At 40.6% G+C, this 24,913-nt stretch overlaps 2 protein-coding genes across 3 annotated transcripts; both read right to left on the bottom strand.

The window, feature by feature from the left end:
* Positions 1 to 19: 19 nt before the first annotated feature.
* Positions 20 to 7,718, bottom strand: LOC103715502 (serine/threonine-protein kinase BSK5-like). Its single transcript, XM_008803150.5, has 10 exons — positions 6,977 to 7,718; positions 6,651 to 6,874; positions 6,422 to 6,557; positions 5,499 to 5,632; positions 5,269 to 5,374; positions 4,319 to 4,404; positions 3,225 to 3,413; positions 2,668 to 2,832; positions 970 to 1,083; positions 20 to 452 (listed from the first exon to the last, which is right to left on the bottom strand). The coding sequence occupies exons 1-10, from the start codon at positions 7,059 to 7,061 to the stop codon at positions 207 to 209; spliced, it is 1,485 nt and encodes a 494-aa protein (XP_008801372.1). The 5' UTR covers positions 7,062 to 7,718; the 3' UTR covers positions 20 to 206.
* Positions 7,719 to 12,500: 4,782 nt separating this feature from the next.
* On the bottom strand, positions 12,501 to 23,395 carry LOC103715501 (phosphatidylinositol:ceramide inositolphosphotransferase-like). 2 transcript variants are annotated; one of them, XM_008803148.5, is made up of 13 exons: positions 23,161 to 23,334; positions 22,801 to 23,053; positions 22,590 to 22,679; positions 18,012 to 18,098; positions 17,832 to 17,900; positions 14,741 to 14,821; positions 14,603 to 14,674; positions 14,419 to 14,479; positions 14,228 to 14,330; positions 13,973 to 14,068; positions 13,847 to 13,893; positions 13,615 to 13,739; positions 12,501 to 12,848 (listed from the first exon to the last, which is right to left on the bottom strand). In XM_008803148.5, exons 2-13 carry the CDS (start codon positions 22,831 to 22,833, stop codon positions 12,762 to 12,764), a joined length of 951 nt encoding a protein of 316 aa, XP_008801370.1. In that variant the 5' UTR covers positions 22,834 to 23,053; positions 23,161 to 23,334; the 3' UTR covers positions 12,501 to 12,761. The 2 variants fall into 2 exon arrangements, with proteins under 2 accessions (XP_008801370.1, XP_008801369.1); XM_008803147.5 differs by having other exon boundaries at positions 22,801 to 23,395.
* Between the last annotated feature and the right edge of the window lie 1,518 nt (positions 23,396 to 24,913).

Genomic DNA, 24,913 nt, shown 5'->3' with positions numbered 1-24,913 from the left:
CGAATAGCTGCTCAACCCATTGGCCTGAAATGCAATATCATCAACTTCATTTGGTGAATATATTTCAATTTTTGGTCCCATCATCGTGCATGATACAGACTTCAACAAAGGGGCAGGCGAACCCGACCCTATTGGTGCAGATCAACGCCAATTAAAAGAAATGAAAGCTACAGACAAAAAAAAACAGAATGATAAACCTTTACACTTCAGTATTTTTTATTCCTTTCAGTCTCCAGAGCAGCACCATCTTTAAGTGATTCTTGGGCATCGATTTCCATTCCAAGACTAAGCAAAGCAGCAGCTTGAAGATAGTAAGCAGTAGGCCACTCGGGCGACACTACCTGTGCTTGCATTGCATCTCCTAGAGCCTCTTGTAGCATATCGTTCATCAAGTATGACAAGCAACGCCTTGCTAATACTGTTGGAGAAATCATTGTTCCGCTATCGATAAACTACAAAAATCCCACCCGCCCAAAAAAAAAAACAGTCAAGCTCCTCAAGTTTTAATTGCATGTCAAGGGGAAAGAGAACGTGCTTTTAATAGTACAGGGCAGAAAGTCTGAAAAGCTTTCTTTCTGATATCATTGATTGAAAGAACCTGCTCATCAATCATAACTCCGAGGCTTCCCAAAGCAAGATCGAAATTATACCTAACACACATTATGTAGTTTCCGTCGCATCCAAAAACTTACCTCATAGAGGCCCATAAACATCAGTTAAAGCTTAACAGAAAAATTAGCTGAAAGAAAAGTAACAGAAAGAATTTCATGACCTGTGAATATCTGGATAAAACTGGGTGATGAGAAAGGCTCGGACCCGCACTTCTCAAAATTGTCACCAAGCCAGTTTCACCACCCAATCAAATTGAATGAATAATTAAATGGCTACTTGACTAGTTATTCAGTGCCGTGTTTAAATCAAGAGAATAAACCTGACTTATAGTTTAGATTTTAGGTTCATAGAATAAACCTGTGTATAGTAATCAATTGCAGTTCCAAAATCTTTAGCCCGAAAAGCGCTGTCGCCATGTTTCTTACAGTTCAAAGTCTCCTGCATTTGGCTGGTCCACACTTGGAAAGAAAGCTGCGAGAGGAATTATCGTCATGACATAAACTTTGAGTAGGAAACACAGTGGCAAATAAAAATATTCAGAGAGATTTATAATTTCACATTAACCAGATTTGAGTCTAGGGAGAACTGAGAACAATAGATTTAAAATTCATGACATCCGTGCAAAAGAGAACAATAGATTCGAAATGGATAGCAAATCAGTGAAGCTAATCAGTAATGACCAGTGAAGGTAAGTTTATGCAAGCTTTAACAGATACCAGATCACTTAAAATGTAAGAGCACGCATGCAACTGATTTTTGTGTAGTTTCCCTCTACAAAATTTTCCTTTGTTTTGCCATGTAATACAGGCATGGTGCAGGTTACTTAGCATACCATTCCTCGTCTTTGTTGCCATCTAAATGCGTTTGTTAACTATAACAAATATGTCACCTATCTCTTTGACCCTATTACTGATTCTTGTTCAACTACACAGCCTCTTGAGATCTGAAATCAAACTGAATTTGGGTTAAGAGGGATATTACAAATTCAGAAGCAATCGCAGACCAGGATATTGCACTTGCACAAGTGGTCGCTTCTATATTAAGTCTTTTTCCTTTTTTATTTTTCTTGTCTTTTTTTTTTGAAACTTTTGGCATTGATAAGCCTCTGTTGGGTCGCAGAGACTTATAACAGAGTTTCCTGCGTGAGTGTGTCTGTGCATGCATGCATCTTCAGAAAATTTCATGTTCCTTAAGCAGGTTGAGGAAAATCCTGCTGTTAGAAAACTATCTAAGAAGTACGATTCTACATGACAAACATTGCAAGCTCAAGGAGAACATGCCTTTAACAATTCATTTATTCAGTGCGAGGTAGTAAATTTGATTTGAGAATGCACTGCAAAGATGCCTGACTTCCCATAGGCAAACATGCATTTCTTTAAAACCAAAATTTGCTTGCTTAAATAATAAATACATGGACACAGAAGCATAGATTTGAAACAAAAACGACCCCTTGTTCAGCCTTCCAAATGTGTTGATTTTGTTCACCACTTGTTCCTTTTCTTGTTTCCAGGTGGGTGTTACGCTTAAGTAATGATTGGGTAAGAGAAAAGATCGAAGAAATTCCCAAATTGTGCAAGTTAAATGGTTGTCTATCTTCTATTGGCTTAGCTGCTTTTAGTGGAATAGTAAAATGAACTCACCCTAGTACGACGGCAACATTTTTTTTTTTTTTGGTACACGAAGGCTATAATTTTAGATCTTAATTCCCTGCACAAAAATAAAAAAGGAAAAAAAAAAGCAGTTTCACCATTGCTTCAAGAAGATAATTTCCCATAATGATTTTCCTGGATTTAGATCTGTTACATTTTTGCTACACATGCACCTCAAAACACATGAACTAAAGTACTAGTTGGATCTACCAAAAGTTATATAGAAATTACATGCAAGGGAAAAGGGAAGGAGGGAAGCCAGCCACATAGCAGAGTTAAGACAGAACAATGATACAATCTTTTAGTTGAATCTATGTAAGTACCTTACAGAAATGAAAACATGAAAGCAAAAACAAGCAAAGAACTGCATATAAAAGTGAAAACAGAGGCTAAAAATTTTTCTTACCTCATTGGCTATTCCTTCATCATCCTTGTATCCATTCTTCTCCAATATTTCATGTATAGCAGTGAGGTCTAACCTGGTGCAAGCTTCACCAAGAGGAGATAAAGAAAGTATTTGCACAGAGTTTGTAGGACCACGTGGAATATCCATCAATATGTATGAGGGCACCTGATAGGTAAAAAATGAATATCATGCGTTATAGTATGAACACAGTAACAAAATGGTACAATCAAAATAAAATTAACATATAACTTGCTTTAAAAAAAAATCAATCCAGTTTATACAAGTAATTTATGAGTAATGACTGTTCTGACCATTGCATCTACATTACCAAGGTTGAAAAATAGTTCTATAACCTTTTTTTGGAAAAGAACTACTGACATATAATTTAATTTACAACTGGATTGCAAAAATCTATAGATTTGGTCAAGCAATATCAAGGGCAGTGACCACCAAAATGAAACGCTGCGCAAGAATTAGAGGAGACTTGCATAACCTCTAGCATAAGTAGCCAATTAACGTACAATCAAAAACAGTAGTTTCTAAGGCAAAAACCTTACTTCTGCATCTTTCTGGAGAGATGTAAGAGTGGTCACTAATGACTTCAGATTTGGCCTCTCACGAGGTTCGTATTGTAAACAACGAGAAGCCAGTCGCACCAGTTCAGTCCCATCAGCATTGGAGAAATGCCCCTCCAAACAAGAATCCATCAGCATAAGAAAATTCTTACCACGAATTAGGTCAAGTGCCTGCAGCAAAAAAGATCTAGGTCAATGCTTTGGATTCATTAATTGTGATGGGACAATTGCTCTGTCCAAGTCCAAAACAGATAAGTAGAAAGTGGGAATAAAGAAAATCATTTAAAATTGACACTAGTAAAGTCACAAAGTACTGTTTTCTGTTTTTTCCTACTATTTTGCAATGCATTTAAGGTTCAGAATGTAGGGGCAATAAGCGACAATGCCTGCAAGCTAAACTATAATATGTCAACCATAAATAGATCAACACGGGACCTAAGAGATGAAAGTACTGAAATGGAAGCAATTGCACTTTTTTAACATAAAATTCTGCCACCCCTTAATAGTGTGCTGCTACACAGAAATTAATATCACCATCAAGCCACAAGACAAATGTCAAATTACTGTGGTGTGCACGAGTTTGTATGTAAGCTTGCTTATAAAAACTTAAGCATCCATCTGGCAGCATGATGGAGCTCTGGTTAAAGCATTGCGGTAAAGCATGTCAAAGGGCATTCACCTTCACTGTAGTTATAACTAGATGCTCTATACAGGGAAATTACACTTGAAATCTTACCATCAACTATTTCAAACATGCAATAATACCTAATCTTCTAAAGGACAACATGTCTAGAGTTGTCAAGGAAAAATTATCAGTAGAAGCATTAGAATCTTAGTTTATCATAATAATATTCTATCCCGGGGAGCAGATTTAGGAGTTGCCTGTCCTTCAGGAGCATAAAGGATGAATATATTTTAAGTACTGCTTTGAGTGCTGTTTATGTAGTAACAGCTCATGGATTATACTATCACATCTTCCAAAACATTCAAGTAAATCAACTACTACTAAATGTTATTATGACATTCAGCTTGAAATCAGGTAAGGCCAAACATATTTTTGGGAAGTAGGAGCTTACATGGCTTGGGGGAATATGCTTTCCACTAAGAAGATCAAGCAGCAGAGTTCCAAAGCTGTATACTACACTCTCTGGCGTCACTCTCCCTGCCAAATGGATCTAATAAGACATAGATGATGTTTCCAACTCTGAACAACATATAATTTCTTGTTTTATGCACACATTATACAGTCGATTGATTTCAAATTTTCAATAGTCAATAAGAAAAAAAGAAACTACATGCATGGAAATTGTAGAATCTCTATTACAGCTCCCGTGCAATCTAATAGCTATAGAGCGAACGCCTAAGCAGTAAGTCCACTAATCCATTTGAAGAAAGAACATGTAGAATAGAGATATCAAAGAAGAATATAATAGCTAATAAGCAACAACGTTCAAAAGAAACTCTTTTGGGGATTGTTCCTTGAAATGAACGGCAAGGTTCGATTGTTTAGTTTCGGACAGGGCAAAGGAATTTGGTTTTGATAGGTTCACAAGTTTTTTCTGTAGTTTTGAAGTTGCAACTAAACAGAAAAACAGACTATTAATCAGAGAAATATGTTAGAAACACGGAAAAAAAGTATTTGAAATACAATTTTAGATTATATTGGACAAATTGAAACCTTTATTTCCAATGGGAAGACACCATTTAAAAGACAAAACTATTAAGGATTGTCAAAAGGAAAGAAAAAAACAAACACAAAAAAGCAGAAGCTTGGACATTGAACATTTTGGTTTCAACTGAACACCCCACCAAAACTTCAAACCTTGAAAATGACTTTTTGTCTCAATATCCATGAAGAAGGTCCTACACTGAATTAGGCAATCCAATGCATTGAACAGGAACCATATAACAAGTTACCACAATGCTTAAACATGAAAAAGTCTGGTAAACATGTTTGGATACATTTTTTTTTGTATAAACTAATCAAAGGCCACTCAACCCACTGCCACTTCAAGAATCTGCATACCTGTCCTGAGGTACTCCGGAGGTGTGAATGCTAAGTTCGTGCTATAACTCTTCCCATCTCTGCTGTTCTTCATGAGGCCAAAACAGGAGAGCCTGGGATTACCATCCTGTCAATTTCCAACAGCCCAATCGGTAAAACTACCAACAGTGATAATGCAGCACAACAGCAGAAACCAGCAAAAGACATGATGAAAGAGGACCATTTATAAAGAAGCCAGTTAATGATCTCACCTGATCAAAGAGGACTCTGTATGCATTGAGATCGTGATAGAGCGCCCGCCCCTTGCTGTTGCAATACTCCAGCGCCTGTGCTAGGTACAACACGACTCTTATCCTCATTGGCCAACTCAAAGGCTGCGTGTCCCCTGTCACATACCATCACGACCCCTCAATTTTCATGATTAAATCACCGATCCAGTACATACTACAAAGCCGGTTCAAAAATACGGCCATGTATGCCATGTGTACCATGTAGATCATGTTAGAACAAAACAACCTGGTCTTGAAATCAACTGAAACAGAAGCCTTCATCATAATCAAATATCTAACCATACAAATGAAGAAAACTGATACGTAGAATATTGGCAATATTATGTATATCTAAAAATTTTATCACCCGCCTGCTATCCACTAACAATCAAAAACGCTATACATTACCAAATTGATTCAACAAAATAAGCATTCGAAGGCAATAGAGTATTGCGGGGAAAAAAAGAATTGGAAGTATCTTGCGAGGAATTCTTCTTTCATGGTAATCCAATTTTTATCAATACGAGTCGATAAAATGATGCCTGCTACATCAACTGGACTATATAAAATTCCTCCATAAACAACTTAGAATTCCATAAATACCCCTCGCCCATTCATGGTAAAACAATTAAAAATTACCAAATACATTCGGAAAAACAACAACATTATACATATTGTGGTATACCACGGTAAAAGATGGTGAAAAACAAAAACCCAACAAAGCCCTGGAAGTACTTTGCAAAGAATTATTTCCCCGGACGATAAATCTATACGGATCAAGATAATGATATTGGATCGACTGCCTCGAATTTATTCATCAGCAACAATCGGTAACGGTTCCAAATGATTGAGGGAAAAAAAATAGAAATCAAAGAACGGGGGTGGGTGGAGGAAGGAGCAAGTACAGTGGAAGAGGTGCTTGGCTAGGGTTTCGTGGGGCATGAACTCGGCGACCAGCAGTCTCTCGTCACCCTCGCAGCAGCAGCCAATGAGGTTGACCAGCCGCTCGCTCCGGAGCTGCCCCACCGCTCTCGCCTCCTCCTGCGAGCCCACCAAGAAACCGATCGAGATCAAAACACGAGGAAGAGGAGGATAATAGAGAAGAAAAAAGAAAAAAAAGGGAAGGGGACGGACGAGGAACTGGCGCGGGTCGGGCCAGGCGAACTTGTTGAAGCGCTTGATGGCGACGGTGCGGTCGCTGTTGAGGAGTTGGCCGCGGTAGACGACGTTGGGGGCCTTCTCGCCGTGCTCCGAGACGATGTGGTCTGGGGAGAAGCCATCGGTGGCCGCCCGAAGCTCCTCCAGCCTGAACTCGGCAAACCTCGGCACGCCGTCCCGATCGCCGTCGCCCCCATTCTCTGCAGCTCACATTTACAACAAACAAATTACAGCGACCATCACCACCACCACCACCACCACCACGACCTCGATCGGTAGCCAAGAAAGAAAGAAAAGAGTACCAAGATCGTCGGCCGGCTCGAGGACAGAGGACTTGAAGTGGGCGGGCCACCAGCAGAGGGAGAATCTGGAGCAGCGAGCTCCCATTATTAATCGCTCGGCGATTCTTTAGATGGTAAGGATTTCGGATACAATCAAGAACAAGATCTCATCACTCACGAGGAGATGGAGCAAGCTAGTCGGGAAGAAAAGAAGAGGAGAGAATGGAGACTGGGGGCGAGGGCAAAAACAAGGAATGAGAACGAATGGGGAAAGAAAAGACTCTGGGAGAGGATTTGTTGTGGATCCGAGGTTTCCCTCAGCCTTTTCTCCTTTCTGCTCCTTTTCCGGCCCCTCTCGCTAAGCTACGATGTGTGTATATATATCTAATATCCGATTGCCACCCACTCCCCTAACTTCAGTATACCATTTCACCACGGAATCTAGATTTTGAAAACTACTACTTCACAGGCGAAGCGTTTCCTCGTTCAACATGCACGCATGTGTTTCTTTCTTACTCTCTCCTCGGTCTGCAGTCTGGGCTACTCGCCCACCTTTCTTGATCCAAATTCTGGAATGGGTTCGGATAACGCACATCCATTCTAGACTAAATTGGGCTGACACGAGCTATTTGCGCCCCAGGGAAAAATAAATAAATCCCAGCACGACCATGGAGGAGTAGGACTAACTGATAATTTAGGTCGACACAGAGGCTGGCCAGCAAACTTTGCACTAGTAGGATGAGAGGATGTTTGCTCCTACTACGGTCTCTCTATGAATTAATTTCTAAATTTATTGCTTCTATTCTGCCAAACTCGAGATGTTTCGATCAACCCGCACGCCTGGCATGGCCTACCAAGACATTCAATATGCTGGCACTGTCGACAGGGGGTAGCCAGCCCACCTGAATTAGCGACAATTACAACAAAACTAATGTCTGAAATTTGCTGTCATTAAGTAAGCTCATAGACAGCCCATCTCATAGATGGTGACATCAACTAATATTGTATGATGTGATATAAGGATGTGGAAGTGGTTTAGTTTCTACCATCCTTGACAAAACCGTTCAAGACGACACCATCTCTTTCAGTCTAATAAACTACTCATTCAACCTGCTTGAGGGAGGCATCTTCGTATATTATATAACACACACACATATACAGATACCAACGTGGAAACCTACGGTGGCAGTTGATGCAAAAGTGACTGTAGATAAAGTCTCGTGACTATGAATTCTTTTTTGCTATCTTGCAAGGGGGTAAATGGTATGTCGCGCTAATGGTGTGATGTGTGCGTACTCCTCGTGAACCTCATAAAGGAACTCAACCAACTCATTCAGACAAGGACATGCGTTGCTGCTCTTCTCCGCACTCCGTTCGCACTTGGCGCGCTTCCCCCGTGCCGCCGCTCTCGTCCATGGTATTTAAAGCTACCGGATGCTCGCACCAGTTTGCCAAGCTCACGCGAGGCTTCACTTCTCCGCAGGGACCGTTATAAAGGCGCGGCACTAACCGTATATGATCCAAAGAGCGATGAAGCCAAGAACCTGTTACCGAGATTTACTGCTGGAAAAGTTCTTGGGGGGCAGTCATCACGCTAAGTCCCGCGGTTTAATTATAACTCTCCACTAACATGGAGCCAGAGCCGATTTATTTTCTGACAGGCATGGGGAAAGGCAGGGGACGTCGTCGCCACACCTGCCGCGGAATGATGATGACATGGGCCGGCTTCTCCTCCTTTTGCTTTAGCCGGTGTAGGAAGCGCGGGGGGCCGGTGGGGTGCCACACGGCAAGCCGCGGAGCCTTTTTTTTATTAGCTCTGCCGGTGCTCGGCCCAACGCATCCATCTCCTCCTCCTCCTCCTCCTTTAACTCGCTCTATAGTGGTGCATCCGCGTCCCCGACTTCAAAGATAAAGTTTGTTAATGCTAAAGAGAGCGGACTTTTTGGCGATATGACGGTGAAAGATTATGTTAATTGTGAGGAACAGCAGTCTTTCCTTCTGGGCTGAGCTAGAAAAGGGGAAAAAAGAGAGGAGTTTTGTTATGGAGGCATCCGATGAGAGGGGAAACTACAGGAAATAGCTAAAGTCCCACCACCATGGCCACATGGTGTGCAAAAGCCTTTTAGCTGGGTACAGGCAGGCAGGCATGCATCCATCCATCCTTTGGAGCAACTACCATGATAGCAGTACTGATTCTTTAATTCAGAAGGACATGCCATGCCACCCGAAGATCTGAAAGGAACCGTCTGATTTGCTACCATTCCACTGGACAAGACCGCAACGCTCTCAAAGTCTCAGATCCGTTATGATACATCAGCGTGATTCCCTTTTGCCCAAAGCTGTCCTGCAGTGGCCCGCAGGGCGCAGGGATGGGGACGGAGGGGGCACTGATCAAAGTCAGGACACGTGGAGGAAGTGGATATGAGTGGTCATTCCAGATAAAGAAAACAAAAAAAACCCCTCAGTCCGGAGTGTGCTGAGAGTCGCAAGTGAATATGCCCTTTCGTTCATTTATATTTATTTGAAGGGAATCCGTGCTTCTTGTCAATTTTCCTGTGTGATCACGATCCTTGTTACCTTTTTCTTCTTTTTAATGAAGGACAATCCGTGTTAGCTTGTAAAATTGCAACGTTTGACGCGTGGTAAGTGGTAACCGTCTATAATCTATCATTCTCCTCGCGTGAAGTGCACATGTCCAGATGCTCCACGGACCGGCATTGATGCATCTCTCTCAAAGATAACGGATACAAGAATATTATTTAACCTCGTCCAATATATATATATATAGATATAATCCATGAATATGTAAATGTTTGTTGACCAATGTTCAAAGCTGTTGGTGAGCTTTAATATATTTCATATGGTTAGTTAATAAGCATCACGTTAACTTGCCGGAGGAGAGAACCGAAGATGATATGCGTGCACGGAGAGAGAGAGAGAGAGAGAGACTTATGATTACTCCTCACAAACGAATTCAGCCTAGACCAGCCTATAGGTATTCATTTTCCTACACCATCAGAATGATGGGACTATAAACAAGGCATGCAGCTAACTCATTATTGCATATTTAGAGAAGACAGGATAAAATTTGATTGATCGAGCAGATTACCAGTCCTAACGCTTGAGACCGGGGCATAACTAGAAGGGAGAAACACCATCCATGAATGTGATACCACCCAGAGGAAAAGTTCCTCGGAAACAGAAGTACAATGAAATTTTCAGTTACACATGGAATTGTAACCGCTGTGCCATCATGCAATGGAAATAATCCCTTATAACCATCAGTCAAATAGTCAATCGCCTCAACCAGTTTTAAAGTGAGACACAGACTATTTTTCAGATTCTTGCTTCAATTGGGAAAACTTCTAGGATTTTGTCAATACTGTATGTAACATCTCCTCTTATCTCTATTTAGAAACCGATTCGTATAAGTTATTTTATGCTCGAGACTGTCCTTGGATTAGATTGACTCTGACAGATCAATGAACAGGCCATGTTCTACGGAGGACGAAATAACCTGTTCGCATTTGATAAGACCGATATTGCCCCGTTTCTCTCACCTATTGTCTCTTCCTGCCTTCCCCAATCTCCTCTCCTTTCCTCTTGACACCGCTCCTTCACTCTTTACAAGTCAACTCACCTCTCTGCACCTTTATTCCTCAAGGCTATCTCCTCCTCTTGCTTGGGCGTTGCCATCAATTGCTCTCGGTTTTGTCTGTCTTTCCGCCATCCTGTCGTGTCATGCCACTATATATCAACCAGGGTCGCATCTAATTATGGCCGTGACTGCTGAAGATAAAGAATTATACAAAAAGAAAAATGAACCATCCTATTGTGTATTCTTAATACCATATGTTTGTATAGTAGATTTGTTTGAATTTATGCTGGCTACACATTAATTTTAGCATTAAAATCCTAGTATTGATCATAGTATTAAAGGTGGAATGAATGAAAAAGAAGTCAAATCAGATAGAATCAACGCCCAGACAACACCACAGTATCCCAAATTCCAGCATCTGGATTAAAGAATCCCATCTTGGATCAAGAACAGTAGTGTTAACCTGAGAATCCTGAAGATCAATGGCCAAACAAATTGCAAAACTCCAAGCAAAGAAATTAATATTAGATCAAAAAAGGAATTTGGTTGAAGTTTCAAACACCATTGGAAATAGTAGTGACACTAATACAACAATGACATCATGAAGAAGAAAAGAAAAAAGAACTCAAACCGCATAAAAAATCAATGGATGGAGAGCACTATAATATCCCAAGTTCCAGCATTGTGAGTAGAAAAACCAATCTTGGATCAAGAAGGGTAGTGTTGACCTGCTCAACCCAAAGATCGAGGTGGGGTACAGCTTTGAGAGAGATTATTTGGGGGACGTGAAGCTAAGGGCAACCAGACTGGTTGCCACGAGATCGGCAACGAAGAAGGGAGTGAACCTTTCCAAGAATCCGCTCGAAAACCACGAAATCTATAGACCCTCCCGAAAGAACACACTAGCTTGAATAGGGAGCGGCGACACCGATATCACCAGGGTCTATGGTTCTTTGGTAAGAAGCTACGGCGCTAGTGAGAACTGCATCCGTCAGTGGGAAGGTGGCTAGATAAAGAAAGGGTTTGGCATTCAAAAAGGAAGGGATGCTGCTGTAGCACATAGGTATGTCCTCACATTTTAGGAGCCCCCGCCTTCTAGCCATCTTAAGGTGAACTTTGATTGTAGTCTGGTCTGCCAGTTGACGGAGGTTACACTAGTATTGCTTTTATAATTAAGAATCGCAAGTCCAGATCAATTGCGACGGAAGGGCAGCGCTCCTTCGAGTCATCAGTTCCGAAAGCGAAATTCAGGGCCGCCTAGAAGGAAGTCTCCTATGTGAAGTAAGTTCTGGAGGCTGAGATTATCATCCTTGAGGAAGACTCAGCGAAGGTGATTGAGCAGATTTTACAGAAGGGGCCAGAGGTATTCGACCACCCACTTCTAGAAAATATCCGAAGGCTACTGAGGAAGTGTGATGCCTTTCAGATTATGTATATGTTCCAAAAGACGAACAGAGCTGCTCATTGGATCGCCTCCTTTACTACTCACTATTTTGAAGAGATTCTATGCACCCGCTTGATATTTGTTCCTCCACATTTGTGGAGTATTTTGTCCCTTGATTCAAATGGCAATGCTCATGCGAGACTAGTGTGAGCTGCCAATGTAGTAAAAAAAAAAAATAGGAAAGAGAAAAGCATATCCGGTCAAGCAAATCCCTAATTAAGAATATTCAAGAATAGGCCAATCATTTCCTACCTTTGGTTGAAGGACCAGGATTACCGTAGGCGGGCGCAAGGCTAATGAAAGGACTACATTGCAGTAAAAATAACATTTATCTTAATTTATTTTTGATTTGCAAATAAGCATCAGAAGAGTTGTTATATGCAGTATTGATAAAATCCTGGACGGGATACGCAGAAAACCTAAATATATAGCATGGTTGTATAACTGAAAAACATATTGAACCATGCATATTACTACACCAACGGAGCCAAGATAAGAACAAGTTCATTTAACTGTTTTATAACCATTAGCCAAGGAATCTAAATGAACAAAACTAAAGGATACATGAATGCATAATTACCACGAAACAAGCAAAACTGTTATAGGCCCAAGCCAAAATTCTGGCTCCTGTGAGGTTACAGTTTGCGAGCACTGATGCTGTGCCTATCCATTACACGGGACAAAGCTTTAGCCTGACGAGACATCAGGAAGCTTCCCTGTCTGATTCCCTCGAGAAACAGCAGTTACAGCAACGGCATCCAACATCATCTACGTGTACCATTCAAAGTTGCTTCAGAATGGACATGGTTCCCATCTTCTGCATGCTTCCCATTTACTTGCGGTCTTTGTCTCTGGGGGCAAATTCAGATATTAATACTTCAACGAGAGTTAGATAATGTATAAAAATGTAATGAGCACATCACACGATCAAAATGCGGGAAAGATAATATGCATATCAAGGGACTATTATAAAGATGAACTAACCTATTGGTAATGTGGCACCACCTTACCCCTTGCCAATATTAACTTTTCTACAAATTCATTTATATGGCAAAAACTAAAAGAAATGAGCAAGCTCAATAATGAACACAAGCGCACTACTGCAAGTTTCCAGAAGTATGGCAGTAACCCGGCATATCCTTCCTTCTGGTCCAACTAACAGAAAGATAAATAACACTTCAAGTCAGAAATATTCCATTATAAATGATGCTTTTAGTCTTAGTGAACTGTTTCCATAAATCTGAGTGACCCGTTTACATTCAAGGCACTATATTCAGAATTCCAAGTGTTTCATCCTAAGCCATTGTTATCCATGTCAACAGCCTCCCAAAATAACCCCATCATGTAAAGGCAGTCTTCCTTGTCCTAGACCCGAGTTGGCATCAACAGGAAACAGCAGAACAAGTCTTCAAGTGCAGCAGACATCACAAGGAACAGAGACCAACAAATAAAAAACCCATAACTGAAATTCAACTTGAATTATATACAGAAAACGAGCATAAAAACCTAATAAAAGAATTTAATTTTGTTTAGATAACATCAGCTCATTATTTAACCATGTTAGACCAATAAATCCTCAGTGAGAAAATAGCAGTATATTAATTAAACGATACATACCCAATCTGCATTCTCTCCTGAATTCCCATTTAACAGCTTGTGGTTCTCTTCTTTGGCCCTGCTGTCCTTTTCTTTGACACTCAAGGGCAGCAATGGCGGGGATCCACCAGTTCGATCTGGCATTTCTATATGATGACAATATGACAATCACAATTTCAATGATGAAACACACAACATGATTGTCCAAAAAAAGGAAAGAAAAAAAAGAAAGAAGAAAAGAAATAGAACTCACCTGGTAGTCTATTGTCAACAAAGAATACCACCAAATTTACAGTATACCTACGGACATGCCAAACAAATTAAAACACAAGCAAACATGCTGCCAGAAATAAATATCACTTTGATCGTATATTCCTACCATGCAACAACAACATCTACTGTGTAATGCTTGCGTGAAGCTATTATGAGTAGACTCTGAATGATAGCCAGCAACCAGGCAAGCAGCTTGACAAACCTGCAAGAATATCAAGAAAATTTTGCTATTTGCATATCACATGTAGAGGAAGTTGTGAACATGCTTAATCCCAACACATATGATACTATGAAGCAAAATATTCGACTCTGATCACAGGAGCTGAAACCAGTCCATGATTAACTTGATATCAATCTTTACCTTTTAGAGCCATACTTCTGGTATGTACGCACAAAAACCAGTGTAAATATCATGTGTGATGAAAATATCAAATCCCCACAACCATAAACGATTCCTCGTGGGACTGCAAACAAAAACAAGCAAGCAAACATATAGATAATAGATAGTTCATTCAATGGTATTAGGTCAAAACCAAATAGAGGGATACTTACAGTTAATGAGAAGCACTTCAACTACACTGTCTGGTCTGGGCAGTCTAGCAAGCTCTGAACCCTGCATTGAATGCAAACGAACATTGAAAGCAACACGGTTTAAGATAAAATTTTATGGATTAAAAGGTTCGACCGAAGTGAAATGCTGATTAATCATTAATAACCATGCCATACAGATTGTTACCTCACGGCAGTGATAATTAGGACCAGGAAGTTGAGTGGAAAAAAATGTAATGATCCGTAAAACTTGGCAAGCCTGCAAGGAGCATATTCCATATCACACCACAGCATGACCGGGAAACAAAAGGATGCATGAACTTACAACTAAAAATGCCAATACTCTGCGCCAGAGTAGAACAGTGTAGAAGCGTTTGCTGTGATATATGAAAGGATGAAATGTCCACTGCAACAGAAGAAAGACCATGTTATAACCACCACACGATAAGATAGATATACAGCCTGCAATGTTAGACAAACATAAGCACTCACATTTAGGAGAGATGATAAAACCGACATGGCTGATGGGAGATGCAAAACAAAACAAGGCATAAATTATAGCCAATAAGATTTATAAACTAGACGACCACTGTGGTAAAAGGATGGAAATAACTGCAATGCAGTTATGGCAGTCACAACTAAATGAACTTCCCTGATTCTGGCAGAATTAGTCGACAACACTGGAAGATGTTGAAGAAACTAACATGGGATGTATAGGGAAGTGGCACTATTTTATAATTGGAGGTGTCTTGAAAGCTATGCTGGTGTATCTTTCTTGGCATAACTATATATCTAAACTTCAAAATAGTGTTTCAACATTGATAAATGCATACCTATTTCCACACAGGAAATTCTTAATTATTTTTAGTAAAAACAAACAAATCCTCAGAGCCTCTGGGATTTCACAGCATTGCTGGCATCCTTTACTATTATACCTTAGTACCTCAGATAATTATCTCATTTCTTTCTCAGCACTCTATGTCATGGGTATCTCATCTTCAGGCAATAGAACACATTTTAAGTCTCAATCGGTTGGGACTCTCAGCCATGGTTTAATTGTTTCATAGGCGTCATCATCTGGTAGCATTGGCTTAATTATTTCATCATCTTCTTTCTTACCATCATCCACCTTCACCATTGTTGACTGCAGAGCGACTGCTATTCATTACTTCTATGACCAGCTATCGCATCCTTTCGTGGTAAGGCTCCAAGATCATGGGCTAGAACCTAGAAACAGAAGGTTGCTAGATCGAGTGATTTACTGTGCAACAACTGCCACGATCGCTAAAATATACGTCCTTATTACCTTCTTTGAGATGTGCCAGACCTCTTCACGGAAAGCAGAATGACACCAAAATATATTGAAGGCAATAGTTTCTTTCTTAAGCCTTCTAGATCATTTCATTCAGAAGGAAATTGACATGCTGTCACCAAAATATTGGTTATCTTGTTAAATTCCTATTGGTGTAGAACAGTATGAAGCTTGCACTGCATACCACACTTTAGCCTGAAAAGTTTAAAGAACACAGATGGGGAATGCAACAAGTTCCATGCATGATGTAACAACTAAGAGCAAATTATTTACTGGTCCAGTGCTTCAGCACAAGAGGATAAACCAATCTAATATCATTTTCTTTTTAAAACTTCTACTCTGACAATCTTCTCATCTAAATATTACCCATATGCCGCGACATACCCATGCATACACATCTGTATATGCAACCTCAACAAACTTTACACATCCTTTTTAATATGTTTCTGCAGACATGCTTCCCACTTTTGTCACAATGCCACAGGTTTTCTTAATTCCAAATAGGTTAGGACCTGTTAAACATATTCGTATACATACAGACGTTACTAATGCTGGCATATGCACTACACATCGTTTATTCAAGAGGAAGGAGCATTTCATGGATGTTTATGATCCCATCAATCAAGATTGTTTGCAGTGGAATTGATAAAACTACTGTCAATTTCAGTTTATATACTTTCTATTCTCCTAGGCATATAGTAAAATTTAATATGGACGAGTGTCTACTAAAAGAAAAGCATGTTTATAAAAACAAAAGACAGCTTCACATGTGAATATGAGCCATGCAGACATATGCTATTTAGTGTATACCTCATGACTTTATATACTTCGATAACTTAATAGGATCCCAAATAAGCAATTATCGGCAAGATTCGCCGGACCGACCGTACTGGCGTACCGGTGAGCACCGGCACCGGTACGGTTCCAGTTCGGTACCAGCTTGGAACCAGTACCGAACCGGAGTTGCGCACGCGGACATAAAAAAAAAAAAAAAACAACGCGTCCGCGCGCGGACGCATCAAATGCCACAGAGTGGCATTTCTGTGGCATTAAATGGCCCACGCAGGGGGACGCGGGCGCGCGCACATTCTCCGATCGCGCGTGATTCCAAAAAAAAAAAAAAAATCACCACGTCTGCACGGACGCGTCAAATGCCACAAAGTGGCATTTACCCCACACGGGCTGGCAGCCCGCGTGGGCACGGTGCCCCGCGCGGGGAACACGTGTGGTTCCTGCGCGGGGAATTGCACGCGGGCGCGTGTTCTCCGCTCGCGCGTCCGCGCGCGATTCCCAAAAAAAAAAATTCACCGCGTCCGCGTGGATACGTTAAATGCCACAGAGTGGTTTTAAATGCCACTCTGTGGCATTAAGAGGCCCACGCGGGGCTCCAGCCGTGCGGGCGCTCTTCCCCGCGCGCGAAAATGTGCTTGGCCGGTGCGAACCGGCCCGGTTCGCACTGGTATAAGTACGGAACCAATCGATTCCGACCCAGTTTGGGTCGGAACCAATCGATTCCGACCCAGTTTCGGTTGGAACCGTTTTTATATGCTGTACCGTACCGGTGCCCGTCGGCACCGGTTCGATACAGGCTGAACTGACCGGAACCGGTTGGTTCAGCATACCTTGATTATCGGTAATATAGAACTGAGAATGCTTGATAGAAGCATACATTAATACTCTAGCCAAATCATGGACATTCTCTCACATTTGACACTATTTTGCTCATCCCTTCTGCCAAAGCAATGATTTTGCCAATACCTTTAAACTTATAACCCTCACTGCATCTTAAAAATAACTAGGAATATTGGAAGTTGTTCCTTGATCCAATACAAAATGCCCAGAAGCCACAAGTATGCGCATGAACCAAAGGTAATGAAAATGAAAAATGCATGCACAGTCTCCTACAGAAGTGGGAGCAAATTTTAAGACCAAACAAAGAAGAAACTAAAGAAACATGATGTTGCTTCAAAACTTGAAATAGCATCATTCTAAGAATAACTGTTTATAAGCACAAATAAAAAAAGTCAAACAATAACCTAGTTGCAGCAATTGGTATCAACAAGAAAATTTCATGAACAAACAACAACCAAACGAGAGATCATACCAGTACAAAAGACAAAAAGATGACAGTAAACACACTCTCACTGATGTAACCTCTTTCTTTCCCAAGTTCCTAAAATCACAAATAACAGAAAGCAACAAAAAGTTAATAAAACTAATGTAATGCATCTTTGAAGAATTAAGCTAATACGATTAAGCAGTAGATTGTACATACTATACATACCGGAAGGATCATGAATCCAAGATCTTGAAGAGTTGGTCCAGGTTGATGTAAATAATGAACTCCACGAGTAGCCAATCCATGAATATACTAGTGATCGAAAAAATCATAGCATAAGTCCTCAAATTAATTAATGCCTTGGTCAAAAGGTTTACAAGTAAGCCCCTGACGAATTTTGAAGAAACATTAGATAAAGACAACAAATTATAACAACAGAAGTTGCAAGTCAACGAAATAAACATACAAAATTACCTGCCACTTGCAGAAACATGATGAAGGAAACCATGTGAATTTAATAACAATACAATACAACGATACTAAATTCCATCAGAACAAGATTGTATACCCTAAACTTGCCAAATATTTAGAATAAAAGTAACAACGTCAACATGCAGAGAGATTTATCTAGGTGAATCAAAGTCCAATACAATAATAGTTGCAACATGGAGTTCTGTTTTCCCTCAAATACAGCATGACATAGAAGGCATTAATGTTTCAAGCTCAGAAGTTCAAAAGAAAGGAAAAAATATTTCGATATAGATTAATTTTGCTATTTCTATCAACAACACTCAGTAATAGAAGATATGACAGCCATTTCACTAGACAAAAGACACATCAAAAAGCCATATGAAAATTTTCATATAATTCATGTATCAGACCCACTTTGTTATATGGATCAAACCGCAGGGTGTAGAGGTTAAATGAGCAGAAGATGTGCATAAAAAAGATGAGGATGGTGCAAAAAGAAAAGTTCTAAAGTTAGGAAGACTTTAGTATAAATGTGTATGTAAAATTATAGGTGGTACACTAACACAAAACAAAGTAAAGATGGCAATTAGAATTAGCTTGACCGTGTACAGTGTTTGCAAGAGAAGGCCTGAACAAAAGGAGAGGTCCTGAAAGAATGCAGGTAAGTCCCATCAACAGAGGTGGAAGGGACCATATACAAATTGTATGGTATTAGTCGGAAGGAATTTAATTAACTTTTATAGTTCCAAGGATGATGTTCATTATACAGAAGTTGGTCAGCCAACAATAATGAGGACTATTGTTTACGATTAAGCAACTCTAACTGGAAAGGAACGGGGGGAAAAGCCACTTATAATTTCTTGACTTGCTAATAAATTGAGCCACTCAATACTTTTCTGCATCTAGTATGAGTGTATCTGTAAAATGCGTTCAGATCCATACTAGGCCTGCACCCCAAGCCAACAGGACATATTGGACCTCCAACAAATTAGAACCCGACAAGATGCTGCTGAAGATCTAAACTCATATACAAAACCAATTAGTATCCAAGGTAGAGTTCAAACTCAAGTTTATTAATGGGTTTAATCCCATCTGATAACTTTAACCCTTTTTCCTCAAGCTATTTTTTTCTTTTGTCCTCTCCTGCTTTTTTTTTCAGTTGGAACATCTAAACTTCACATGACGGATAGCACGTTTGTGTCTTCTTTTTCTTTTTTTGCCTAGGGGAGGGGGGTTATGAGATAAGAGAGAAGACCCAGAGGTCAGCAAAGGCGAGAAAATGTTCTATTTTAAGAGGGGCAGCGGAGACATGTTGCCATAATAAGGAGAACAGGACTTGCATTGGGTACCTCACATTCTCAAAAAGGGGTGGTTGCGATGGCTCATTGAAAGCACAACAAAAAAGATATTCATCCTGTCAAAATTACCCTCACAAAGATAGGGATCTTTTGTGAAGAAATGAAACAACATCTAATCTGTTGTAAGAAAAGAAGCTGATGCTATATGTTGATAAATTTGTCACCGGAAACCATGTTTGTGATTGCTTTGATACATCAATACAATACAATGACAATTAAATCTACCGCGGGACCAATTGTGACGCTAAAGAAAAAAGAGGGACAAACTGATTGAATCCATTATCAAAACAGATAATTTGCCAACCAAAGTAACCTAAGATCCACACTATAGAGAGCACCATGCATAAATGAGAAAATGAATTAGATGTAATACTATACCAAACTAGAGAGCAAAAGAAGAAAACAACCTTATTTACAGCGCCACTGCCAAGTAATGAGTTCATAGTCTTTTGAGAACAATATTTCCAAAAGTAAAAAAAGAAAAAAAAATCTTATTGTGCTGTATGTGCGTGTGTGTGCATGCGTCTCCTAAATATGAGTGGATCTCAAATATATATACGGAACCTTAAATTCTCTAGTCACAGACAGTTTCTTTCTAGATGATTTATTAACAATAGAGAGAGAGAGAGAGAGAGAGAGAGAGAGAGAGACAACAGAAACTCCAAAACAACAAAATAAATCCAAACCTAAAGCCCCACCTAGAATCCTAATTCTGTTAATATGCTAATATTACATTGATCTTATCTTGAGATCTTCCCAAAAACCAACAACTCACATCCAAGCATTGAATCTTTGACCAATCATGATGTTGCAAAATAAGATTGTAAAATCTTTACTTTGAACATTTGTCTTAATGGTCACAATTGATTCAAGCATCAATTATAAATGATCATTGTACTCATTGAACATGAATGAAGGAGCTTCATTTCTTTTGATAACTAGCTTTTTCAATGACTGATCACTTCAAAAACTTCGATATCATTATGAAATAGGTTTTTCAGCTTGGGCACCATCGAAATCAACCTGATAAGAGCTGAATTTTATGCTTTTTCCCAGTAAATCACTCATCTACCTCAACATGTGCACCATTTCATTCTTGATGATATTTCCCCTCTTTGTGGCATTGAAAGCCCCTAAAATAATACATTAACGTACGCATTTAAAAAAAAAAAAGATTCTTTGATCCACACTCATAAGCTATGATGAGAAACTTCTTGTTATGATACTGAATGCTAAAATGCATTCTACACAATTTGACATGCAAAGTGAAATATGCATGTTTTATGTAACTTTTTAGAAGCAATAGAGGGAAAAGTAAAGGTAAATGAAACCCAGAGTCATAGATAACTATAAGTCCAATGCATGGCGTCCACCATCAGAAACATAACTTTTCTCTAGGTCTTATTGGTATCATTCAGTAGTGAAAAAGTATATCACAGCAAAAAAACCACTAATGAGAACCTTGTGACTGGCTAGAGTCCATAGAAGTCCACTTAGTCCACTCATATTTGGCTAGGTTTCTAGCCAACCAAAGTTTTCTAAGATCAACTATGAAAGGAAAGGGTAGGTCACAGGTAACTATAAGTCTAATGCATGGAGACCACCATCAGAAACATAACTTTCCACTAGGTCTTATTAGTATCATTCAGTAATGAAAAAGTTTATCACAGCTAATGAAAAAAAAAACACTAATGATAACCTCACCACAGGCTAGAGTCCCTAGAAGTCCATGCGTGTCCACTCATATTTGACCAGGATTCTAGCCAACCAAAGTTTTCTAAGATCAACTATGACCAATAATAAACAATGGCCAATGCAATGGAAAATGTAAAAATACGAAGCCCTCTGAAGTGATTGGCCAATTCAAAATCATTCATAATCATCTCGCACGTTCTAAACTGATTTCATTTGCTCATATCCTCCATTTTACTCATATTTTACCATATTCTGGTCACGATTCTGTCACTTACTTGAATCATCAAACAAATTTATCCAATCTTTTTTTTTTCAAAATTTTGGCCTTCATGGATGAGCATCAATCCCAAGAATGAAACAATATTACAATAATGTTCCAATATAGACAAAGACCCCTATTAGAGATCGGCCAAACTAATAAGTTTAACTTCTCCCCCCTCCTCGCATATTAACCTTTAGGACAGGATAAACTCCAAGATAAAGCTTCATATACTATCTGAACTTTCATAACAACCAAATTGTTTTCTGCTGACTTTCTCCACATGATTCTGACAAAGAACAGAGTCTAAAGCATACAAGCAACTCATGCCTTAAAATTTAGTAAAATTAAAAATGATCCAGAAAAAGATCAGTAGTTTCCTAAAAGAGTTGTTTAACTTGTTTGCACCATCCACTTTCCCATATGCCGAATCGTCCAAAAACAGCATCAGTTCATAAACCACAACTTATGATCATCTGAAGTTTCAACTCGAGTGGCCAAGTGTATTGGAAGAAAATGCCAAATGTACCGCTTAAACAACTTAGTCCTATCTTGCTATTATAATGAGCAACGATCTTCTTAGTTTGTCGGATGCGACACTTCGCAATCTCAAAGCTAGAATTTCAATTTAACAGTTTCTAAATAAACAACAATATCATGACCAATCAGGAGGAGAAGCCGTGCAATTTAGAAAAGCCTCCCAAACAACTCTTCGTGCTCTATGAATGTGCACAACAAGTGGGATGAGCACAGCAGCAATAACTACAACTAACACAGCATGCGTATTTTTAGCAGTTTGTGCAATTTAAGAGACACGCAAATATAGAACACATGTATCCAAACCCAAAATATAATGATCGATGCATCATTAAAAGCCTTATAAGCCCTATCAATTGAACATTCCATCGAAGAAGAAGGAATCCTCCAAAATTATCTCCGAAGGAACAACTCTAAATTCTCAGTTTTTGAAAACCCCCGACCTAGAATTGGTTACAACCATAGAGATCAGCCCAATAATACCTGGAAAACGAGTCCTGCAAGCAGAAGCTTCCATTTCTCCAGCAGAAGCTGAAGTTCCACAGACGTCTCCATGAAAACCTTCCTCCATAGCTGCAATCGAACAAAAGGACACCGGAACAATCAAAACAAGTCCAAGAAAAGCAACCAGAGAGACTAGCAAAGAATTTGGGGGAAAAGAAAGGGAAAATGAAAAAAAGGAGGGAGAGGAGACCTTGGAAGCCTCGCGAGCAATGTAAAGCGTCATCTCCACCTCCAAGGGCAACCACTTCCATAATCTTTCAGCACCCCACCATCATTCTCGACATCCCTCCTCCCCCTCTCTGGCGATCTTTCTCGCTTTTTCCCCGCCGACTTCTATCAAGATCCTATAAAAACCCCTCTCCAAAGACCGATCGGAGGAAAAAATCGAAATCAAGATCCCGTCGGCGGCGCGCTCTCGAAGGAAACCAAGTCTGACCGGTATTCTAAAGGCCGACAAAATGAAATATAAATTCCCTGGCTAATTCTCGAAAGGAAGAATAGGGAAAAAGAAAGAAAGAAAGAACGAGAAGAAAGAGTCGTCTAGTTTAACTTTGGGTCCTCCTCTCTTTTCACATTTACGAACGCGGAGTTGACACGGATCGACGCCACCGAGGGTGGGAGGAAGGGGGTACAAGTCGCGACCCCGTGGAGGCAGAGGGAATGAGGAGCGTGGAAGGGCGACGGGGAACGAGCAGGCCCTTGTCCCACTCGCCGCGCGAGCCGCGAGTTAACAAAAAAAAAATATTGGCATTTTTAACTATACAATGTCTTGGGCCAGGTCAGTCGTCGCTCTCTCCGCTGTTGCCATTTTAATATTCGGAATCGGTTGGATCGGACTCGGGACGGTGGTGTCGCACTTATTATTCTGTGGCCCCGCTGATGGAGGCTCCGGACTCCAGAAATTTTGAGTTGGCGAACCTCATACTTCTGGTGGTTAATCAATAGTTGGAACAGTTGTTCCGGGTGAGATTGATCATGGGATGCCAGATTTTTTTTTTTTTTTAAGAAAAAATCTAGAATCTAGTTACAATTTTTTCAGAGATTCGGACAACCGGCCTCGGCCTGTGATGTGATTGATTAGGTGGACCAAGTGAGACGGGCCCCACCGCCCCATGTTCTTGGGGGCCTTCGCCGGATTCTATGGCCCCACTTGCCTTACAATGCTGCAGTTACCTTAACTACAGTGCTGCAGGCCCACCAACTCATGATTGGGAATCAAACCAGCCGATCTGCTCTCTGGGGTTTCTCTTTTTCGAATTCCAATTTTCCTTTTTTTTTTTGTTTTGAATTGTCGGCATCTCACGGATTCATAGAATCTGTAGCTCCTAGGAAGCATGATCGATGGAGGTTTTTACGAATTCCTTTTTTCTTTTTTTTTGTGAATTGTCAGCATCTCACGGATTCATGGAATCTGGTAGCTGCTAGGAAGCATATGCTTTGTTTGATGATATTTGTGATAGAACCTAAACGGACATAATGTGGGGAACAAGAAGGCTTTTTTTCCCAGTGAGATATAGATTTCAGTCTGCAACTTGGAAGTGTTGCTGGAAATTGGACCCGGGGGCCGCCGTGAAGCCGGGGAAGGAGGAGCTCCGCTGCTGTAGGAGGCGGGCGGCGGTGCGCCGGCTGGCTGCGTCCTCCGCCGCGGGGGGTGTGCAAGTTCTGCAAGGAAAACCGGTGGCCGGGCTCCCCGGCGCCGGCCCTCCGATGCCTAAGTCAGAGGGGGGCTTAACTTTGAAGAAGAGAGAGGGATTGTATGTGGATAATCCCCTTGGGAGGAAGAGGCCTCCTCCTTCTCAGAGGGAGAAGCTCCCCTTTTATAGGGAGAGTGGCCGGATTACCTGTGATGTGACTGGGCGAATTAATGGGTTACCGTCACTGTCAGCGAGCTGTCACGATTGATCGGACCCGTTGGGGTGGTTGAACCGCCGGCCGTGGTGGGCCTGGGGTCCGCAGATGACAAGTGCATTGATTGCTGAGTGAACCGGTGGTCAGAAAGAGCCGTACGCTTTGATGGTTCAGTGATCCGGAGATCATCTTGAGCCGTGTTCATTTAATGACTGAGTGCATTGGAGGCCTGAGGGGGTCTCATGTATTAATGATAGGGTGTGCCGAATGCCTGCGGAGATCTTGTGCCTTAATGACTTGGGGATGGTGGCAGATTGAAGTGGAGTCATATATTTAGTTGTCAGATCCTTTGGAGGGTTAGGCGGAGATTGGATGTTTGGCTAAGGCATGGGCTCGGCGGGGTTGCCTTTCTGGTCGGCGCTCTCTGGTCTCGGCCTTCTGTGCTCGGCCTTCTG

This window comes from Phoenix dactylifera, chromosome 14, assembly GCF_051530095.1.
Source record: "Phoenix dactylifera cultivar Ajwa chromosome 14, Ajwa_hap1_PhDact_Kaust_v1.1, whole genome shotgun sequence".
In the NCBI taxonomy this organism is placed as follows: Eukaryota; Viridiplantae; Streptophyta; class Magnoliopsida; order Arecales; family Arecaceae; genus Phoenix; species Phoenix dactylifera.
The sequence above is the reverse complement of the archived record's forward strand: the minus strand, read 5'-3'. Positions and strand labels throughout refer to the sequence as shown.